At 38.3% G+C, this 23,325-nt stretch overlaps 2 protein-coding genes across 16 annotated transcripts in view; one reads left to right on the top strand and one right to left on the bottom strand.

The window, feature by feature from the left end:
* Nucleotides 1-6,110, bottom strand: part of LOC144615197 (uncharacterized) — a 132,277-nt gene extending 126,167 nt beyond the window's left edge. For 8 of the 10 annotated variants that reach the window (XR_013553681.2, XR_013553690.1, XR_013553687.1 and 5 more), the window contains exons 1-2: nucleotides 5,952-6,110; nucleotides 5,741-5,806 (exon numbers count right to left, since the gene is read on the bottom strand). Coding sequence is in view for 1 of the 10 variants with exons in the window: in XM_078442071.2 (XP_078298197.2) it covers nucleotides 2,178-2,225 (48 nt within the window). In the remaining 9 variants the exon portion in view is untranslated. Of the gene's footprint in view, nucleotides 1-2,177; nucleotides 2,280-5,740; nucleotides 5,807-5,951 lie in introns of all 10 variants that reach the window. The other 2 variants (XM_078442071.2, XM_078442081.2) reach the window with 2 other exon arrangements.
* Nucleotides 6,111-6,882: 772 nt separating this feature from the next.
* C1GALT1 (core 1 synthase, glycoprotein-N-acetylgalactosamine 3-beta-galactosyltransferase 1) overlaps nucleotides 6,883-23,325 on the top strand; it is a 40,601-nt gene continuing 24,158 nt past the window's right edge. For 2 of the 6 annotated variants that reach the window (XM_060632548.3, XM_078442062.2), the window contains exon 1: nucleotides 7,199-7,769. Coding sequence is in view for 3 of the 6 variants with exons in the window: in XM_078442033.2 (XP_078298159.1) it covers nucleotides 10,795-10,828 (34 nt within the window). In the remaining 3 variants the exon portion in view is untranslated. The other 4 variants (XM_078442033.2, XM_060632549.3, XM_078442049.2 and 1 more) reach the window with 4 other exon arrangements.

The raw sequence follows: 23,325 nt of genomic DNA on the forward strand, positions 1-23,325 counted from the left end.
ATTTTTTCATAAGCCTTATGTTATTCTTCAGACCAAAGTTTTCACAATGCTTTTCACTTCTTATTAATGAAAAGAACTATTTAGATCTCTCTTAAACAAAATGAGATTTATTAGAAATGTATTTTAAAGAATGGAAAAATTATCCATTTAAACTAACAACAAGAAACAAAGTATAATTTAATAGAAGAATACAGTGTAGGGATCCACAGAACTCCAGAGCAGTCAGGCCACTTGCAGTATGATGGCCAGAGGAAATCTGCACAAAGCTAGAAAGTGACTGTCTCCCCTTTCACTCTCTCTCTTCCCAGAGAAGATCAGGTAACCACAGATCAGGGTTACTACCCTTTTCAGATAGTCTGCTTCATTTCTCTCTCTCTCCAGAGTAGATTTCCCTTATCTTGGATTTACATGTCTGGGTTACAAGTCCCTCTCTGGATTATAGTTTTAGTGTTCGACAGACAGAAACGAAGACTTCTCTCCCAATTCCAAATTCTCAAAACAGAGAATCTGATTGATTCAGATTCCTCTGAGGATCAAAGTCTATCCAATCAGCTATGACCAGAATAGAGGAAGTGTCCTCTCATATAAACAGGACTATGGGGATTCAAGCTGTAGATGAGAATTGGAGCAAAAGAGATGAGGAAGAGGGTCCTTCTCAATGGATGAGCAGAAACCCAACAAAGTATCTATCACAATCCATTTTTAGATTTGTACACATTTAAATACAACTTAAAAGAAATGAGAACAAAAGTGTGCCACAATATGCAGCTAAAATGTGGAAGACATTAGTTCTTTACAACAAAAGAAGTAGTATACACACTTATAATTTACTGCTTAGGGATTTTAAACTAAAGCTAGCTTCACCTATTCCATTTACAACAAATGTGTCCTGCTTTTGTTGAACCACGAGGGAAAACAATTAAGGAATATTCTGATTCTTATTCCAGGGAACTAGAGGAACACAGGGTAAGTAATCCCAGAGAGCCTAATCTCATAAATTGAGAATCTTTCCCTAGATGACACAAGTTACTCAGTGCAACAGTGGCAGTCTCTGCTTTCAAACTAATATGCTGTGAGTTATGCTGAGTCCTCTTCCCATGAGGTTAAAAGTACTTCCTAAACTTTCTTTTTTCTCTTTATCACCTCCTCTGCTCCATTCTTCACCTTTATCCCCTCTACATGTCAATCAATTTAGAAAATAACTCTAATGTTGTAGCTGTCTCAATATCTTGGCAGATTTTGTGAAGATGTAGCTGTGTGAGAAATAAAAACTGTTTGGAAATGCTCTTTTAGTTTCCATAGGATGAAAATACATCATCCTGGAAGGTATTTTCTTTCCTTTCCTTTTCTTTTTTTTTTTTAAGATTTATTTTATTTTTTTTAAGTTTATTTACTTATTTTGAGAGAGAGAGAGAGAGCAAGCAGGGTAGGAGCAGAGAAAGGGGGGAGAGAGTGAATCCCAAGCAGGCTCTGCACTGTTGGCCCAGAGCCCAATGAGGGGCTCAGACTCACAAATTATGAGCTCATGACCTGAGCGGAAATCAAGAGTCAGGTGCTTAACCAACTGAGCCTCCCAAGTGCCCACCCCGCCCCCCCCCCCCCAGGTAGTTTCAATATGAAACAAGAAGCCCTGTTGAAAAGCACACTCTCGGGGCGCCTGGGTGGCTCAGTCGGTTAAGCGTCCGACTTCGGCTCAGGTCACGATCTCGCGGTCCGTGAGTTCGAGCCCCGCGTCGGGCTCTGGGTTGATGGCTCAGAGCCTGGAGCCTGCTTCCGATTCTGTGTCTCCCTCTCTCTCTGCCCCTCCCCCGTTCATGCTCTGTCTCTCCCTGTCTCAAAAATAAATAAACGTTTAAAAAAAAAAAAAAAAAAAAAAAAAAAAAAAAAAAAAGAAAAGCACACTCTCACCAGAAAAGACTGCTCTGTCCTTTTTTTTCTAGAGTTCTCCTTCCTATTCAAGTTAATAAAGATGGTAAGTAGCAGGGGTCATCTACAACTACAAATAACCTGATGTCTAGTTAAGCCGGTAGTTTCAACTGATTTAGAGTCATACTGAAGACCAGAAAGGAAGAAAGAATAATACAACAAAACACCCGGAATTTAAATAATTCATCCACTACATAATGAGGACTTGAATCTTACACTAAAGCTCTATCTTACTCATCTCTCATATTTACCTCTGGGGTCATCCACACCACCAAACTGTGCATTGTCAACAACTGCATAACCTCTGATGTTTCCCTGTATAAAGACTTTCCTGTGTGCCCAAGTCTTCCTCACTGAAAGAGCAAGATGTATATTCTATCGTTTATTTTCTTGCTGTACAATTTTGCTCTAGGATAAGTTCTTAGACTCAGACCAAATTATTGGTTAAATGTATGTCTATTACTAAGTATGCTTAACTACCACTGTTACCACAAAGAGGGGCACACACCCAACTGCAATTACAAATTAATTCATGAAAAGAAAAAGGAGGCAGTCATAATTATGTATTCTTTTTAAAGTGCAATAAATTTTCAACAGGCTAATAAAATGAGATCTGACATATAATAACCTACCATCCCGCCATACTCTTAAATCTTACTGCTTACTATGAATGATGCTAATATTTTATAAATGTACACAGTAAAATCAGTAATAAGTTATCACCTCTTGAAAGAAAAGTCTTCATGGTGTACACACCTAAAATATTTAATGCTTAATTGCTTAAAAATAAAATAGGATAGACCTCATGAGCCTAATGTAATTAAAAGAATGTCAATGCTTTTCAATTACACTGTCACATATAATGTGATTAATCACCTTTTGAGGCATGTTGGGATTATTTTCCCCAATTCATGGATAGGGAAATTGAGATTTAGAGAGTTTAGGTGACTTGCCATGGGCCTCTCAGCTAATCAGTGATAAAACTGGGAGCATTATCCAAGTCTCAAGGGTTCCACTGCTCTATTCACTACATGTTTCCTCCAGGGTTATCGATGTTTATATTGCAATAAGATTCACAAGTGATTTCTCTATGATCATGTCCAAAAACCTTATACAATACAGGTGTCAGGGATCAAAAATAATACCAGCATTTTATGTATCCCTTTAAAGTGAAAAAGATATATTCTTCTTCATCGAATTGCTTATTCATTCAAACAACAAATCATTAAACACCTATGTATGTGTCAGCCATTGTGCTAGGGTCTATTATACCCAGCTATATTAGTTATCTTTGCTCTATAACAATTTATCCCCAAATTTAATGGCTTAAAACAACAAACATATATTATCCTATAGTTTCTGTGGGCCAGGAATTTGGGAGCAGCTTAACTGAGTGGTTCCGGCTCAGGATCTCTCCTAAGGTCAGTAAAGATGTTGATGAGGGATGCAGTCATCTGAAGGCTTGACTAGGGTTGGAGCATGTGCTTCCAAGTTCACTCACATGGCTATCCTCAGGAGTCCTTGGTTCCTCAGTGGCTGTTGGCCAGAAACCTTAATTATTCATAATGTGTGCCTCTCTAAAGTTGCCTAAGAGTCTTGTGACTTGACAACCATCTTTCCCCAGCAAGCAATCCCAGAGAGAGAAGAAGAAAAAAGCTGGCATATGCTTTAAGATCTTCTCTAAGAAGTCTCACTACATCATTTCTACATTCTATTCATGAGAACAAGTCACTAAACACAGTCCAATCTCAAGGTGAGAGGAATTAAGTTCCACCTTTTGAAGGAAGAAGCATCAAAGAACTTGTGGACATATTTTAAAGCCACTATATCAGTGAATATAATTTAATTTACAGAAGTTAATCTAATTATTACAAAATGATTTGTTAACCTCATTATAACATGTAGGTATTTAAAGGAAAGTAAGTGTATTAAAGAGTGGCTTCTTTATAGTTGTTGTTTATTTGTTCCCATTTTGTGTCCTTATTTTTATTTCACCCTGTTAAAAAATTCTACATACAGTGCCAAATAAATTATGACTTGTCCTATCGTGTTGTATCAATTTGGAATTGTATTCAGTACTTATAACAGAAAACCCAAACAACAAAACCTTAAATAGGAGGGATTTATTTTCCCTCACATAACAACAAATCTAGAAATGGTCAGTCCAGAGCTAATAAGCTGACCCTCCAAAGCAATCACAACCCTGGTACCTCTGACTTCCTACACTATTAATACTGTGTGGGGCTTTGGTTATTATGGTTGAAATATGGATGCTCCACCTCCAGCATCATGTCACTGTTCCAGGTAAGACAACAAAAATAGGTACAGGTCCAATGGCTAAAAGGACATTTCTTCCATAAACTTTGGGCCTCTCCTAGCAATATCAATTTGCATTTTATTGAAAGGTCACATGGCCAGTCATGGCTTATAGAAATCTGGAGAAGTAAATACTTTTTTTTTTTTTTTAACACGTTTATTTATTTTTGAGACAGAGAGAGACAGAGCATGAACGGGGGAGGGTCACAGAGAGAGGGAGACACAGAATCCGAAACAGGCTCCAGGCTCTGAGCTGTCAGCACAGAGCCCAACGCGGGGCTCGAACCCACGGACCGTGAGATCATGACCTGAGCCGAAGTCGGACGCCTAACCGACCGAGCCACCCAGGCGCCCCAAGAAGTAAATACTTTTAGTTAGACACACTGTCACCCTGAAAAAATATCAGAGTTCTGCTAGTAAGGAAGAAAGTATTTTGGTTTAAACAACTAGCAGTGTCTACCGCCCTGCTCCAAGGAGCCTCAACACACATTATCCTGCTCCAACGAGCTTTGACACACATTATTGAAACACCACACCAGACAAACAAACATACTGTCCAAGATTTATCTGTTTCAAATGGGAGAATCTAGTCATTGTGAGTCTCATATATAAAGCATATTTTTCAAAGTAACCACAATTTTCTTTTTTCTAGTTGATAACATTGAAGAATTGGCTGACATTAATGTCACTACTAGGAATCTGTCCAAGGAGATAATTATACAGTTGTGCAAAGGTACGTGCAAAAGGAAGTTCATCAGAGTTGTTCATAATATCAAAAATTTGGGTGAAAAAAACCAAAATATCAATAGAATACTGGTTAGATAAATGATAGTACATCCATTTAACAGGCAACGCAACTTTTAAAAATGATGTTAATTATGATATATTGTTCAGTGAGAAAAGAACTATATAAGATCCAGTTTATGAAATATTGTATTTTTATGTCTTTATGTGTTTTTCTTTATATCTGGAAGAATGTAACACACATTTTTAAAACTGCTTATCTGTGGGTTATTTTTTTTTTATTTGTTTGAATAACTATGTATGGTTTTCATACAAATAACAGCTATTTTCAAAAATACCCAATAGGATGGGAGGGGCTGACTTGATCTAGTTTTTGTTCATATCAATATTACTTCCTGCCAGTAATTTTTTTAGACATGCAATGGCTGAACTTATCTTTTTGGAATGGTTTCTTATCTTTGCTCAATGGAAAAAGCAAAGTTATTTCTTACTCATTAAAAATTTCAGTACAATTAAACATTTTTTTCAATAAAATTAAAATTAGGTAAGGTATCTTGAGTTTTTGTTTTGCTTTCTGTTTGGAACACTGTGACCTCTTGAAGGGTCTCCTTTTCCTGTTTCACAGTAGTTGTGGAAAGGAAGGGGGTAAGGCTGGGCAATTAACCATACACAGGTTGGGAAAAAGAGAAGAGAATACAGGTAAGGGTGGAAGGGAAAGAAGTCTGGACAGATGTGTGGGGAAAAGAGTACTAACCTGAACATCAGGATACTTGCACCTCTAAAATGGTCTATCAGTTTTTCTGACCTCAGTTTTTCTCATCTGAAAAATAAAAGGTTTAAATAAGAATCACTAGATGTTCTTCAATTCTTTTGTAAGATCCCTTTGGATCTATTAACGGCCTATCATGGCAAACTCCAGTAGAGCTGAATCTAAAGAAATTAAAGGAAAAAGAACAAGAACTTACATACATTGCTCCGTATTTCTCCCAGGCATGTTAAGTAACTTGCCAGGGTTGCACAGCAAATAGGAGGAACCAAGATTGCAGCCCAGAGCCTACACTCCTAAAGGCTATACTGAAAGGCACTTAAGAACTGACTGAGGAAGGCGTTTAAAGGAAGGATAGCTTTCTCACCCTCAAGCTAAGGCCTTGTAGACAGGGGATGGTTAAAGCCAAGACCTTATCCCCACCTCCTGACTGCTGTGGGGGTTGTCTCAGTGGCTCACAGGCTCCTCCCTCTAATCCAAAAACAGCTTTCTGATTCAAAGTCCATTGGCCAACGAAAAGAAAGATGAGTTTTACAAAGCGCTAAGGAAGCTCTTCCTGTTATTGCCTGGCAGCACTGAAGTAATGACAGAACCAAACCGCGTGTGCTACAGAAGGCTTTGTGGTACCACTATGTTTTCAACCCTTCCGGGTTCACACATCTGGTTACCCAGCACCCGTTTGCATATCTCATCTTGCCGTATTTCCTTTCATTAAGGACAGAGAGATACTGACTACAGAGAGTACGGGGTGGGTGGATGAGTGGGGGACAGGAGAAAAAAGAACGGGAAGCAGGCTAGAGGCCAAAAGACTTCTGCAGGGTTAGAGCCTGTCCCTCACACAGAGGTCCCTCAGGTACCTCCAGCTTCAGTCCCTGCAGTTTCACTGCTTAGTCTCTCTCAAGGTCCGGAAGCTAGTGCAAAACCAGCACCAGGACCAGGAAGGAGAAGCCCAGCAGCGAGGAGCCGCAAGTGGGCAGCGACTACTGCTCATAGAAGACCCGACTTCCCAGACCCCTTCGCAGAAGGGCGGGGCGTGAGCTTGGCGGCCAATCTCCGCGTCCGCACGTCGCCATAACCCCGCCCCACCCTGCCCCCTCTCGCTCCGCCCTTCCCTGGGGCTGGTGCGGCGGCAGAGACGTCAGCGCTAGGAGACCCCTGGGTGGCGGCTGCGCCGTCGGCGGGCCGCGGCCTGGACGCGCTGCGGGGAGGGGCGGAGCGAGCGGGCGGGAGCGCGAGCTGGGTCCGCCTCGGCCGCCGCCGCCGCTGCCGCCGCCGCCGCCGCCGCCGCCGCCAGGGAATAATCTGGGCGGCAGCGGGCGGCCCCCGCTAGCGGCCACGAGCCACTTCTGCCGGTGCCGGGAGGAGCTAAGGTTGCCGGTCTCCTGTCGTCCCCCTCTACGCCCCCCAGGAGGGGGGAGAGGGAGCCGCGGCTGATGTCAGGTACGGCCGGCGGAGGCGCCCTCAGGCTGCGGGTCCAAGGTCTCGGCTCCCTTCGTCCTCCCAGCTCGGAGTGTGCTTTTGGGGGAGCGTGGAGGGTGGAACCAAACCCGGGCGCAGCCAAACAGGTGTCTCGGGGTCGCCGCCGGGGCTGGGGACTTGGAGCTGCTGAGGGAGGCGCGGGGCACTTCCTCCTCCCGGCGCCACTGTGAACTGCCATTGGGGCAGCCTGCCCACCGGGCCGCTATTTTGTTGACGAGTAGCCTCCTCTTGGTGGTGGGTTCTTCCTTTCTGCCCTCTGGTGCCCCTCACCTCCTCTTCGCGCGCTGCCCGCCGTCGGGCGGCGGCAGTGAGACTCGAGCTGCGTCTCGGTCGCGGCGGGATCACTTAGCGGTCCTGCCCGCCGGGCGGTCCCCGCCCCGCCCCCCTCCTCCGACCTGTGGGTCCGGCCGGACTCGGGGCTCAGGTGTGGCCACCTTCATCGAGAGCCGCCGGGCTGCCGGGCAGCGCGAGTGCCTGGCGAGCGAGCGTCTTCCCCAAGTGCCGGGGGGACTTCCTCGGGGCTTTCTTGGATCATCAGGTTTGTGGCTGATTTATTTTTTAAAATTTCACTGCCTCTGGCAAAGTGAGCTAGCCAGGTGTGTTTGGCTCACTTGCACGGTAGAGAAGGAGGCAAAGAGTTTATTTCTCCACCCCCGGCACCCCCTCGCGAGTGTGTGAGTAGTAGGTGCTGACAAGTTGGCCATACGCCTTCGAAATTGGATAAATTATATACTCTTAAGAATGTAATTTGGGAGTGGGGATTTATTCTTCCCTAGCTCTTACTCTCCTCTTATTATTTTTTTAAATAATAAACAAGAAGGCACCACATGCTCTGGAAAAGTTGATTGGATTTATATCTAGTTTTCTAAATTCGTTATAGATATTGTAGTATATCTTTTTAACGCTTTTCGGGTTGGAAACTATTACGCTAACCATGACTTGACTTCAGTATGAATTAAAAAGTTAGTTATAAAGGTAGAACTTTAACACGTTAAAGTGAATAATTAGGCCAAAGTGACCTGGACAGAAATATGCTCATTTACTAAAAGTTAAGCATAGAATATAGATAGCTTGGCCTGGGTGCCAGGAACAAGTGTTGTGCACAAGTTCAACTTGTTTAATTCTGGTGTAGGTTTAGACAGTGGGAACTTGAAGTTTTAGGAGATATTTAAACAATTTTCCATACCCTTAGCAGATAAATGTCAAGTGAGCCTGATGCACATGATGCTGTGTGTTCTGAGTATTGAATATAGTAAACTATACTTATTTTGTTTTCCACTAGCTAGTATATATTGATGTGCAATTTAAGTGAATATAAAGTTTTAAGTTACCAAACAGTTAACTCTTTTCACCATATGTTAAGTAAAACAGTGATTTAGTAAGGAAAGTATGACTCATTTAAAATCTTCGTAGGAAAGGAGCATGGTGTTTAAGTACTGGTGGAGAACTATTAAAAATCTCTCTCAAATATGCCTGTAATTTGTGTTTTTCTATATCTTTTTATTTAGGCCTCAGCGTTTAAAAAATATTTTGTGGTTGATATTCATAGATAGGATAGATACAGTTTTTCTTAAATATGCTTTTTTTTTTGGTATAGATTATACTAGTCTGTATTTCTGAGTAAATTTAATATCCAGAAATTCTTAGAATTTTATCACAAACTTATTTAGTGGTACATATAATGAATTAATTTTCACCCAGTCATAGAAATACAAAAGTGTGTCCTTTTAATGCTGTTTACTATTTGTATATTGATTTTTGCTCCCTAAGATAAAAATTGCATTTTACAGCTTATAGATTTTGTAAACCATGGTAATTTAAAATAGAGCCTTTGTGTGATGAAATTATTGATTGGAATTCTTGTGACATTGTAGCTGTAAACAAATGTTAAATGGAAAAGGGACAACTTGGTGAAATTCATTTCACATTCATTTAAAATTTTAAGCTTCCTAATACAACCATATTACTTTTAGAACATTTGTTGAGATTTGAATAAAGACGCTAGTGTACAAACTATAACAAGGTGGGAAGAAAAGTATGACAAAATTTTTTTGCTCCAAATTCATTACGATTAAGGTCATTCTTTTAAAAGAAGGAAGAAAGAGAAGAAAGAAAAGGAATATTGTTCTACAAAAAAGAAGTTAGCATTTTATCTTAAAATCTAAATGTATATCGGGGCGCCTGGGTGACTTGGTCAGTTAAGCGTCCGACTTCGGCTCAGGTCATGATCTCACGGTCTGTGAGTTCGAGCCCCGGGTCGGGCTCTGTGCTGACAGCTCAGAGCCTGGAGCCTGTTTCAGGTTCTGTGACTCCCTCTCTCTCTGCTCCTGCCCTGTTCATGCTCTGTCTCTCTCTGTCTCAAAAATAAAATAAAACGTTAAAAAAAAAAATTAAAAAAAAAAATCTAAATGTATATCTAATGTGTACTTAAATTTTCACTTTGCAACTAATTCGAATGAATGGCCAAGGAGAAAATACGTACCAAAATCTATAATGTGTGAATAAAAGAAGTGTCCCTTGGAGAAAAATATATAAAGAAGTTGATATTTGTTAAATAGAGGTGCCTGTAAGAAAGTAGGAGAAACCAAAAAATCTGAATAATTTATCTAGAACCTGTAGTATGAGCTGCCTTGCACGTTGAAGGCACATATTAAAGGCAGGAAAAAGCAATATTAGGTTGGCGAGATTCTGAAATGGAAAACCTGGTTAGTTTACAACTAAAGCTATGCACGAAAACATTTGAACTGGTGGAAATTAGATACAGCCAAATTTGAAATTATATATGGTTTGGTGTAGTAATTTGCATTCTTGGTCCTTGTATTATTTTCCTAGGGGTGCCATAACAAAGTATGGCAAACTGAGTGATTTAAAACAATAGAAATTCATCATCTCAGTTCTTCAGGCTAGAAGTCTGAAATCAAATGTTGGCAGAGCCATGGTCTCTAGATTGTAGGGGAGAATCTGTTCATGTCTCTGAGCTTCTTCTGTCACTGGCAGTCCTTCGTATTCCTTGACTTGCCACTATATCACTCCCCTCCATTCTTTCTTTGTCTGTATCTCTTCATATGGCATTCTGCCTTTTTTTTATAAGGATACCAGTCATATTGGGTTAGGGTCCACCTTGATGACTTCATCTTAACTTGATTACATCTGCAAAGACCCCATTTCCAAATAGGTCACATTTATCTTTTACAGTGTTCAATAAATTTTTAGCACCATAGGGCAGACCAAATCAGAGGGTGTGGTGGGAACAGAGTAGGGACATCTAAATTTACTTATTTATCATTTACTTATCTCACTGCTGACTCACAACCAGGTTGTAGAGGGAAAGCAAACAGACACAAATCTCTGTCCTGGAGGAGCTTATATTCTAAAATGTTGGTTCTCAAAATGTCCCTGGATCTGCAGCATCAGCATCATCTGGGAACTTGTTAACAATGCAGATTTTCAGGCTCAACACAACCCCCCCCCCCCCCCCCCCGCCCCCACCAGACCTCTTGATTCAGAAACTGTTTTAAAAAGACTTTCAGATGATTCTGATGCAGACTCAGATTTGAGAATCAATGAACAAGATGGAGAAAAGAGACAATAAACAAGGTAAGTAAAATATGTAATATATTAGACGTTAGTAGGTGCTGTGGGTAAGAATAGGGAAAACCCCCCTGAGAAGTAAAGGCCTGAAGGAGTTGGGGAGTGAGCCATGTGACTATGTAGATGAGTTGTGTTCCCAACAGAACAGCAGGGGCAGAGACCCTCATGTGTTTGAGGAACAGCAAGGAGTCCAGAGAGAACACAGCAAGGGAAACAGTAGGTTGAGTTTATGAAATTTGTTTGTTCGTTTTTGAACTGTAGAAACCAAATACTAGGAGGAGATATCAGAGAAAGAAGAGTGAGGATAGGATGGCAGACCGTTCAGGTTCATCTTACTGGTTTTGGCTTTGTCTCTGAGTGAGACTGAGAAGACCCTGAAGGATTTTGAGCAAATGACTAATGTCTTTTTAAAGGGATCCCTTTGGTGAAATGGACTGGTAAAAATGGATTGAAGAAAGAAGGCTGTAAAGGGAAAAGTTGATTAGGATCCAGTTATACTAGTTGAGAGAGAAAGAGGGAGGGTGAGGAGAAGGAAGAAAAGGAATGGTAGGGTGGTAGGACTAGGGTGGTAGCCGTGGAGAGGTTAGAAGAGAGGTACAAGATGAAAAACATACAGGACTGTAGTGAAAAATAAGGTTTTTTCCTCCCTAGTTACTTCAGTCACTGAGTTGCCTGCCTCAAAGTTAACTGATGTTACAACTAGTCTTTATATATTCTTCTTTAGATATTTTATATATATATGATAAACAGGTTTCAACAGGTTAGTAGAGTGGTTCTTAACTGGAGCTGATTTTGTTGCTTGGGACAGTTGGCAACGTCTGGAGACCTTTTTAGTTGTCCCAACCAGGGGGAGTGCTACTAGTGTCTGGTGAGTGGAGGTCACAGATACTTCTAAACATCTTACAGTGAACAGGACAGCCACCACAAGAGAGAATTATCCAGCTCAAGGTGTCAGTTGTGCCAATAAGAAACACTGGCTTGATGGGACTTAGAGAGGTTGAGGCACAGATAGTGAAGGGAAGACAGTATTGTGTAGACAGAGGAGACAATAGGAATAGAGGAGCCCACTGCATTGGGATGTTTAGTGAACTGTATAGGTAGTTCAGGATTACTGAAGAGTAAATTATAAGGCATGGGGTATTGAAATATGAGCCTGGAAATCTGGACAGAGTCTAGATCAAGGAGAGCCTATATATATATATCATGTAAATTAAAGATGCTTAGTTTTTGTCTTATAGGCAGTGGGGCTCCATGGAGAATTCATGGAGTGACTTGGTCAGCTTTTCATTTTAGATAGATCATTCTGGGGGCACGTAGGTGGTTCAGTAGATTAAGCATCTGACTCTTGATTTCCTTTCAGGTCATGGGTTCCATGCTGGGCATGGAGCCTGCTTAGGATGCTCGCTCGCTCTCTCTCTCTCTCTCTCTCTCTGTTTCTTTGTCTGTGTCCCTTGTGCTGCACACTCCCCAAAAAATATAAAAATAAATCTTTATCTTACACAGTTTTAATGACTGAAGTTGTGTTATGGGAGAAAATAGTTTTGAAAGGGTGAAGTGGACATCATCTCTTTGTTGTAAAGTAAAAGATGCACATACGTATAAGCTGATGTAGACATTACCCTTTTTGCAAGATACACAGAGAGATGGGAAAGAAAATGTACTCTTTTCTGTGTAGACATTTTTTATCTATGGTTTTAGTTTGGGTTTTTCCATTTGTTTTCTTTACATTTCTCTTATTTAAAAAGTAGCCACACACATTACTGGCAAAAAAAATCATAATCTGCCAAATGTGCAAAGATTTTCCTTAGCACATGTAGATCATTGTTTTTGACAGCTGCAGAGTATTCTGTGGTATGGATGTACCTTGTTTGTTTATTTAACTAGTTCCTTATCAACAAGCAAACATCTTACAGCAATGGCTGCCATGAACATTTTTGCAGACGACTTTGTTTTTGTCCATAAGAGAAATTTTTTAAAAAAATTTTTTTAAGCTTATTGATTTATTTTGAGAAAGAGAGTGCAAGTGGGGGAGAGGCAGAGAGAGAGAATCCTAACTTGAGCCAAAGTTGGACACTTAACCAACTGAGCCACCAAGGCGCCCCCATAAGAGAAATTTCTGATGATGAAATGGTGGGTCAGGTCATACTCATTTAAAAATTTTAAAATATATTGCCAAATTGTCCTTCCAAAAGACGGTAAATATGTGTATTGTGAGAAAGAATGCAGGACTGCCAGTTTTCTCTACCATGTCATTACTGTGTGTTACTAAACATTTTTACCAGTCTGATAGGTTAAAACACTATCTCTGCATTTGATTTAGTTTTCTTTAATGTGAATTTTTTCTTTTTCTTTGAGAGAGAGAGAGAGCCAGGGGGTGGGGAGTGGTGGGGAGAGGAAGGGGGAGAGGGAGAGAATCTCAAGCAGGTTCCACGCTCAGCGTAGAGCCTGATGCAGGGCTTGATCCCATGATACTGTGATCATGACTTGAACCGAAATCAAGAGTTGGATGCTCAACCTACTGAGTCACCCAGGTATTCCTCTTTAATGTGGAATTTGAATATCCTCGACCATTGTATTTTCTTCTCTGCAAATCCTTTGTTTTCTTTATCTGTTATTTTATTTTTTAATTTTTTAAATGTTTATTTTTGAGAGAGACAGAGACAGTGAGAGTGGGGGAGGGGCAGAGAGAGAGGGAGACACAGAATCTGAAGCAGGCTGCAGGCTCTGAGCTGTCAGCACAGAGCCTATGTAGGGCTCGAACTCACGAACTGTGAGATCATCACCTGAGCAGAAGTTGGACACTCACCCAGCTGAGCCACCCAGGTGCCTGTTTTAACTTTATCTGTTTTTATATTAATCTTTTGTCTTTTTTGTTATGATACTTCTTGGCAATTTTGCTGTACAGTTTTTTTTTTTTTTTCAACATTTTATATAGGAACATGTCTTTGAACCAGCAGTTTCATTGCCAGAAATTTAATCAATGAATAATTTCACTTTTCCTATAGTCATAGCTTCTGAGTTTTGAGAAGATCTCAGTTCATGGTACAAAAATGATAAAGTGGGGTGCCTTGGGTGACTCAGTCGGTTAAATGTCTGACTTTGGCTCAGGTCATGATCTCATGCCTTGTGTGTTTGAGCCCTGCTTTGGGCTCTGTGCTGACAGCTGAGAGCCTGGAACCTGCTTCAGATTCTGTGTCTCCCTCTCTCTCCACCCCTCCCCCCCACAAAAGTAAACATTAAACGAAGTTTTTAAAAAATGTAAATGATGTTTTCTTCTAGTTTTGTTTTAATTTCATTTTTTTAGAATATTGAAATTTTAGAAACATTTGGAATTTGAAAGAAAGTAGGTATTCAGCTGGCTGCTTTTTATCTTTTTCCTGAAAGATTATTTCAGTATCATTACTTGACTAAGCCATCTTTTTCTTGATTTAAAATAGTATGTATATTATGTATTAAATTTCCATACATAGTTGGTTTTTTTTTTGTTTTTTGTTTTTTTTTAAATAAACCCTTTATTTTGATCCAGTAAAGACCACCAGGGTTATATATCTTTAGGCTGACAAAGGTTAATTAACTTGCATCTGTGAGGGAGACCACACACCAGAAGAACTGTCAGCATTTTACTAAATAAAGAAGGGATAGGGTTATTATAGGATTTTGGACAAGGGCGGAGTTTAGACAAAATTTAAATGAAGCAATATTTGATAAGTTTGAAGTACAGCAAGGCTGTGATGTCAGGGGGTTAATTAACATCAGGCTGGGCTGAGAAGCAAACTCAAAGTCCTATTTCCTTAGAGACTACACAGTTAAGATAAATGTGGAATGTTGTGTCTGGGATACCCTATCTGAAATTCTGAGTTGGAAATTAAGCCTGTTGCTGTTTGATTAATGATCTATCATCCATACAAGAATGGGATGTTCCAGTCTCGCTCATATACTTTCAGATAGCTTAGTTCTGACAGCGTGGTTGTAAAGAAAAGAAGTCTCTCAGCACTATGTCTGTAGTACTAATTAATAAGCATTAAAATTTTTTTTCTTTACAGAATCATAGATAAATTGATATGTCTGTTTAGCATGAATATCAAATTGTTTTAATTACCATATCACTGTTTATTGTAGGTAATATATTTTAATCTCTGGTGGGATTCATCTGCTCTCCATCTTGCAGTGTTCCTTTCAGGAACTTCCCAGTTATACTCACATATTTATTTTTCAAACATTAAGAATAACTTTTTACCACAAAAATCTTGTATTTTAAGTGACTCCATTAAGCTTAGTCTGACCCCACACCCCTTTCCAGAATTTCCCCGGTATATTCTCATGCTTATTTTTACAAAGCTTTTAAATGTTTCTTACCGAGTTATTTAACTTTTTTAAATCATCTTGTATTTTAGTTTGGATGATGTTACATACATAGATTAATTTGGAGAAAATCGGCATTGTTATCATTGATTCTTTTTTTTCCAATGTTTTATTGTGATAAAATACACATACAATTTAACATTTTAACCATTTTTAAGTGTATGTTTCAGTGGTGTTAAGTACATTGATATTGTTGTGCAACCATTACTACCATCTATCTCCAGAACTCTTTTCATCTTGCAAAACTGAAACTCTATACCCATTAAACAAGAACTTTCCATTCCCCCCAGTCTCTGGCAACCACCATTCTTCTTTCTATCTCTCTGGTTTTAATTGAGTGTCTCCTGTAAATAGAATTATATAGTATTTGTCTTTTTGTGGCTGGCTTATTTCATTCAGCATAACGTCAAAAGTTCGTCCATGTTATAACATGCGTCAAAATTTCCTTTCTTTTAAGGACTGAATAATATTCCGTTGTATGCACATAACACATTTTGCTTATCCATTTATCCATCGATGGACACTTGGATTACTTCCACATTTAAGCTATTGTGAATAATGCTGCTATAAACACAGGTATACAGATATCTCTTTGAGACTCTGCTCCCAATGCTTTGGGTCATAAACCCAGAAGTGGAAGTACTGGATCCTGTGGTAATTCTAACTTTTTAATTTTTTGTGTAACTATCATACTGTTTTCCATAGTGGCTGTACATTTTACCTTACAGTGCACACGTGTTTGCACTTCTCCACATCCTCACCAACACTTGTTATTTTAATAGTGGCCGTCCTATTGTATCTCATTGTAGTTTTGTTGGCATTTTCCTGATGATCAGTGATGTTGAGCATCTTTTTCATCCTCAACATGCTCATGCTTATCTGCCACTTATGTGTCTTGTTTGGAGAAATGTCTGTTCAAGTCCTTTGCCCATTTTGTTGGTTTTGTTGTTATGTTTTAGGAGTTCTCTAATGTATTCTGGATATTAATCCCCCATCAGATAGATGACTTAGAGATATTTCTTCCATTCTGTGGGTTGCCTTTTTACTTTGTTGATAATGTCTTTTTTTTTTAAGTTTTTATTTATTTATTTTGAGAGAGAGGTAGACTACCAGGGGTATATATCATTAGGCTGACAAAGGTGACAAACTGTGAGATGGTGACCTGAGCTGAAGTCAGATGCTCAACTGACTGAGCCACCCAGGTGTCCCTGTTGATAGTGTCTTTTGATACACAGTATTTTAAAACTTTCATGAAGGCCAGTTTGACTACTTGTCTTTTGTTGCATGTGCCTTTGATGTCCTATCCAAGAAATTGTTCCCAATTCCAATATCATTTTTTCTTCTAAGAGTTTTATAGTTTTAGGTCTTATGTTTAGGTCGTTTATCTATTTTGAGTTGATTTTTGTGTATGGTGTTAGGTAAGGGTCTGGTTTCATTCTTTAGCATGTAGATATCCTGTTTTCTGAGCACCTTTTTTGAAAGACTGCCCTCTGTTCTTGTATGGACTTGGTCCATTTGTTGAAAATCTTTTAACCATAAATGCAAGGGTTTATTTCTGGGCTCTCTATTTTATTCCATTGGTCTATATGTCTTATCTTTATGCCAGTGCCACTATTTTGATTATTGTAGCTTGAGTATGCAAAAAAATATTTATGTTCTCATGGAACAGTAACAAAAAGGTATTCTCACTTTTGATTTTCTGAATCTGAAATTGTGGGAATATTTTTAAAAATAGAATTATAGCTTGAAACAATACAATTTGATTTTAACTTGGTTGTGAACTGTTATATAATTTTTGGAATGTTTATTGTTTCTTATCCTTACATGCTTTTTCAGGATTCATAAAATTCCATGGTCCTTTCTAGCACTAAGGTTGTGTAACCATGCTCAAAATACGTCAGGGTCATTAGGTGACAGCTGTGTGTTAATTTTCTATTTCTATAATCTTAATAAATTAGTACTAGAAAATGCTTTTAGTGTCTCTGTCTCAGAATTAATGTGTAAGTCTATTATAGTTAATTTGAGTTTAGATACGTCAAAGGAAAGAATATAGTTCATATTGTATGTCTGTTTTATGCCTTTAGGTTTCAAATGATGGATCCATATATGATTTTTTTATTTAGTAAATTAGATGGTATATAGATCTCTGTTTGCAGAAATCATTTCACCTGTATTCCTCCCTTCAGTAAGACAAACATGCAAACATTTGAATGCCTTTTGTAAGCCAGAGAGTGTGTTAGGTGCTAGAGATGTAGAGATAAGAACCTATCCATTTTTCTTAAGGACCTCTTAGTCTAGTGGGGAAGAAATGCACATTCTATTATGCAGTATGATATATACATAGTAGGAGGTGTGAATAAAGGAACAAGGAGACATTTGAGAGAAAGCAGTTAATTTGACCATGGGCATTAGGGAAAAGTGATCATGGAAAGTACCAAAACTAAGAAACCTTGAAAGAATTTGGCATCTATCCAGTAGACAAAATCGAGGAAGGCACACCATGCAAAAAGAATAGAATGGCTGAAGTCATCCATATGAAAGGTCATGGCAAACGGGAGAATGGCTGACTGCTCTTTACAGATAAGGGAGTATGAGAAATAAGAGAGCAGGAAGATAAACTAGAGCCAGTCTTCTGTACCAGGTAAGAAGTATGGACTTCATCCTGTGGCATTGGAAAATACACGTTTTTTAAACAAGACTGCTGTGTGAAGCCTCTATGAAGTTGTTGGTTAAGAGAAGTTAAAAGACCTGAGCATGGAGAAAAATGATCAAGACCTGGAGAGAGAAAAGTGTCATTTTGGAGGGATAAAATAGATGTGGAGATATAATCAGATTTGGGGGTTTGGGAGAAGAATAAAGAGGTAGATGCTTTGCTCCCTTATTTCAAGCCAGCTAATGTTTATTGCACTATCATCTTGTGGGAAGCATCATAGTTGGTAACTCTGAGAGGAAAGATACTATTTTATGCCTTCTGGTAGTTTACATTCTGTGAACAGAAGAGTCTCCTTTGCATTGAGTAGTTAACTATTTTAACTATTTGTATTACTGTTTGTATCAAAAAGGGAGGCTGAATATAGCATGGTCCATTTTGGGTTCTGTTCACCCAGAAATCAAAACTCTCAAGCGTCCATCCTATTTTTCATGATCCAGCAAGCTACCACCCACCATTCAATATTTTTTTGGAGAAAATTTTTTTTATCAGAATAATGTAGCAGTTCTCAAAGTGTGGTCCAGGGAAAGTGAGATCTCTTAGACACTTTCACGAAGACTATAAAATAAAAAATTATGATACTAATATCAATATTTGCTTTTTTAATTCACTCTTTCTCCCATAAATGTATAGTCAGATTTTTAAGAAGCTACATGTTATATGCCATTGCAAAAAATTAAATGCAGAAGGAGATATGGAATTCTAGATCCAGTGGTCTTCTATTAAACCAGATACTGAGATTTATAAAAATTTAAAGCAATGCCACTCTTCTCTTTCATTTTTTTATAAAATAAAATATTTTCCATAAAATGTTATTTATGTTAACAGGTAGTGCGTTTGCCATTATTACTTATGAATAAATGAATATTTAAAAACTTTTTATGTTTTAATTTCTAATAAAAATCTAATCAGTGAATATAACCTATAAAAACAAAAGCTATTTGAGGTCCTCACTAATTAAGTATTTAAAGGGATACAAGAGTATAATTTTTGATAGCTGCTTAAGTAATGTATACTCATTAAACTCAACTTGGAAACATGTGGGGAAAAAAATCTTAGTTGCCCCTACTCCTAACACTGATATTAGAAGTTAGAATTAAAATTAGAAATGAGAAATTATTAACATTTTGGCATATTTTTCTAGTCTTTTTTTAAGGATTTTTTTTAAAGCACAGAGTTGGAATAACATTGTATGTAAAACTCTGCGTGCTTTTTTTCACTTGTGTTCTAACCGTGTTTCCATGTCATAATGCAATCTTTAAAAAACATTTTAGTGATTGTAAAGCGTTGTATTTAGTTAATGTACTTTATATAATTTTTCCTTTTATTCTAACTTTTGACCATGAATCTTTCTTTCATTTAGCAAACACTTGAGAGTTTATGTGCAGGCACTGTTCATAAATGCTTTTTTATATTTTGTTAAGATGATTGCCTTAGATTAAAAGTTGAGTCAGTGAGCTACACTTTGAAGGCAAAGAGGGAATATACTAAAGAAAATCTTAACTTGTCTTTTGAGTGTTTTATATTATCAGGTCACATGGCAAATTCTCAAATGTATTAGGTATTTACACAACTCTTTTAGCCTGCATAGCATTGTGGAAAGACTAAGTGAATGAATTTAAAGAAGAGTCTCCTTTGCATTGAGTAGTTAACTATTTTTATTTGCTAGATCATATTTTAGGGCAGTGTTATTTTTAATTTGTGATTCAGATGTATAAGTGACTGACTGTGCATATTTTCCCAGGTTCCAGACCTGCATCTTTTGACAGCTTGCTCAACATTTCTGAATCAGTGCCCTGCTGGCACTTTACGATAGATACAATATAATACACCAAATATTGATCTGACCAAAGTCTGTCATATTTTTAAAATATCTCTACTCATTACTCATACTTGTTGGATAGTTTAGGTATAAAATTCTAGGTTGGAAATGATTTCTCCTCAGAATTTTGAAGGATTTTCTCCATTGCTTTCTAGCTTTCAGTGTTGCTGTTTGAAAGTCCAAACCATTTCATTGTTGTTTCTTTGCCTCTTTCTCTGAAAGCTTACACAATAGTTTGACCAAATTGCTCTGAAATTACTTGATACTATATCTTTTTTGGGTCTGTTTTTATTCAGAGTGCTAGCTATCATTGGATCCTTTCAGTCTGGAAACTTCCTTGAAATATTTAATTGTTGATACCTTCCCTTTTTTTTTATCTGCCCTTATAAATTGATCTTATCAATTTTCTCTCTTGTTTTCCATCACTTTATCTTTTTGTTTGCTCACTTTTGGGGTGATTTCCTTAACTTTATCTTATGCCTGTTCTATTCAATAGGTTTTTTATTTTCTTATATTTTAATTTATTGGATTTCTTTTTGTCCTCATATTTTTTTTTAAGCTACTGTCTTATTCTTGTTTCAGAAATAGAATGCCATGACATTTTTTCTCTTAGGATATCAGTGATTGGGGTTTTTTTTTTTAGTTTTAATCTTATCATCTCTTCCATGTTGTTTTAAATTTGACTTTGTTGGTGTTTTTCTTTCATATTAAAGGCATTCCTTAAAATATCTGGTGATTCTTAAGTGGTTATTCATATTTTAGAGTAGATACTAAAAAGCTAATTAAAATCTCTATATACATTTTTGGGGCTATACGGTATTCACTGTACAATGATTGGATTGGAATGATAGATTGCTGAACCTGTTGGGGATTCCATAGAGCAAATTAAACCAAATGATTTTTAACTTTCCCAGTCCTAAAGTGCCTAGAGCAGATGATGCTAATGCTTTGTCTAAGGGCCCATGTCTTCTTCCTGTTCACAGGGTCCTGATGTATTTTCATTCCCATTATCTGTCTTCTAAGGTTTTTGTTGCAGGGCTGCCCTCACACTGCCAGGGCCTGCTTTGCCAATGTATAAGCTATGGAAGTGTCTGGGAAATTTATTTCCTAAAGAGAGCCCTTAACCAGTGATTAATTGGTTATAACTCAGGTGTGGCTTGCATTGCCTCCAGAACTGCCCTATGGGACTGAGCTAAAATCACCTTCCATGGGATTTTACATGACCTCCTTCCCTTCCCTGTCCTATTTCCTTGTGTTTTTCCATGGAATAATTTCTCATAAACCTCATCTCATAGTTCCTTTTCTGAAGACCCAGCTTCAGATGGGCTAATGTTTGGGCTTCATTCCCTTTGATAATGTATTGTTTTGCAGTGAGATTAGACTGATTTTTTTTTTAATGCTATCTTTATTTTGGACTGTCTTTGTCAGATATTTATATATCAAACTTTTACAAAAAAGAAGAATTGGTTAAGTTCTGCTTAACTTTTGGAATGATTCATGTAGTACAGGCATACCTCAGAGATATTGTGAGTTCAGTTCCAGACCACTGCAATAAAGCAAATACCACAATGAAACAAGTCAGTTGAATTTTTGGTTCTCTGTGCATATAAAAGTTATGTTTACACTATAGTCTGTTAAGGGTGCAGTATCATATGTCTCAAAATGTACATACCTTAATTTACCTTATTGAAATATACTTTATTACTAAAAAAATGTTAATCATCATCTGAGCTTTCAGTGAGTCATAATCTTTTTGCTGGTGGAGGGTGTTGCCTCCCTGTTGATAGCTGCTGACTGATCAGGGTGGTGGTTGCTAAAGATTGGGGTGGCTGTGGCAATTTCTTAAAATAAACAATGAAGTTTGCCACATGCATTGAATCTTCCTTCATGAATGATGTGTCTGTAGCATAGATACTATTTGATAGCATTTTACCACAGTACAACTTCTTTCAAAGTGGGAGTCAGTCCTCTCAAATCCTGCCAATGCTTTATCAACTAAGTTTATGTAATATTCTAAATCCTTTGTTGCCATGTCAACAATCTTTACAGGAGTAGATTCCATCTCAAGAAATGGCTTTCTTTGCTCATCCTCAAGAAGCAACTCCTCATCCATTCAAGTTTTTTCATGAGATTGCAGCAATTCAATTACATCTTCAGGCTTCATTTTTAATTCTATTTATCATGCTGTTTCTAACATATCAGCAGGTACTTACTCCTTATTTTTATTTTGAGAGAGATAGAGAGAGAGCACATACAGAAGTGGGAGAGGGACAGAGAGAAAGGGAAAGAGAGAGAATCCCAAGCAGGCTCTGCACCGTCAGTGCAGAGCCAGATGTGGGGCTTGAACTCATGAACTATAAGATCATGACCTGAGTTGGAGTCAGACACTTAACCGATTGAACCACCCAGACACCCCTCCTTTGAAATCTTGAACCCTTCAAATTCATTCCCAAGGGCTGGAAACAGCTTCTTCCAAACTCCCGTACATGGTGATATTTTGACTTATTCCCATGAACCATGAATGTTCTTAATGCCCTATAAAATATTGACTCCTTTTCAGAAGGTTTTTCATTTATTATACCCAGCTCTATCAGAGGAATCACTATGTATGGCAGCTATAGCCTTAGAAAATGTATTTCTTAAATAATAAGACTGGAAAGTCAAAAATTACTCTTTGACCTATAGGCCGCAGAATAGATGTTGTATTAGGAGACATGAAAACAACTTTAATCTTGTTCATCTCTACTAGAGCTCAGAGTAACCAAGTACGTTGTCAATGAGCAATAATATTTTGAAAGGAAATCTTTTGTTTTTTGAGTAGTTGGTCTTAACAGTAGGCTCAAAATGTATTTTTAAATTATTTTTTTAATGTTTATTTTTGAGAGAGAGAGACAGAGTGCAGGTAGGGGAGGTGCAGAGTGAGAGGGAGACACAGAATCGGAAGTAGGCTCCATGCTCTGAGCCATCAGCACAGAGCCCAACACGGGCTCAAACTCACAGAACACAAGATCATGACCTGAGCTGGAGTCGGACGTTTAACGGACTGAGCCATGCAGGCACCCCAGGCTCAAAATTTAAATAAACAATGTTGTAAACCGATACGATGTTACCCAGGCTTTGTTCTATTTCTAGAGCACAGGCAGAATAGATGGAGCATAATTCTTAAGGGGCTCAAGCATTTTCAGAATGTTAAATGAGCATTTGCTTCAACTTAAAGTTACCAGCTGCATTAGCCACTAACGAGAGAGTCATCCTGTCCTGTGACGCTTTGAAGCTGAGTCCAATCTGGTTCTCAAAGTCCTGGATGGCATCTTCTTCCAACAGAAGACCATTTTGTCTACATTGAAAATCTGTTGTTTGGTGGAGCTATTTTCATTAATTATCTTAAATGGATTTCCCTGGATAACTCAGAGCTTCTACATCAGCACTTGCTGCTTCACTTTATACTGTTATCTTACAGAGATGGCTTCTTTCCCTTTAACCTCATGAACCAACCTCTGCCACCTTCAAACTTTTCTTGTGCAGTTCCTCATTTCTCTCAGCCTTCATAAAATTGAATGGAGTTAGGGCCTTGCTCTAGATTAGGCTTTGGCTTAAGGGAATGTTGTG

The sequence above is a fragment of the Panthera onca genome, chromosome A2, assembly GCF_046562875.1.
Source record: "Panthera onca isolate mPanOnc1 chromosome A2, mPanOnc1 haplotype 2, whole genome shotgun sequence".
Taxonomy (NCBI): Eukaryota; Metazoa; Chordata; class Mammalia; order Carnivora; family Felidae; genus Panthera; species Panthera onca.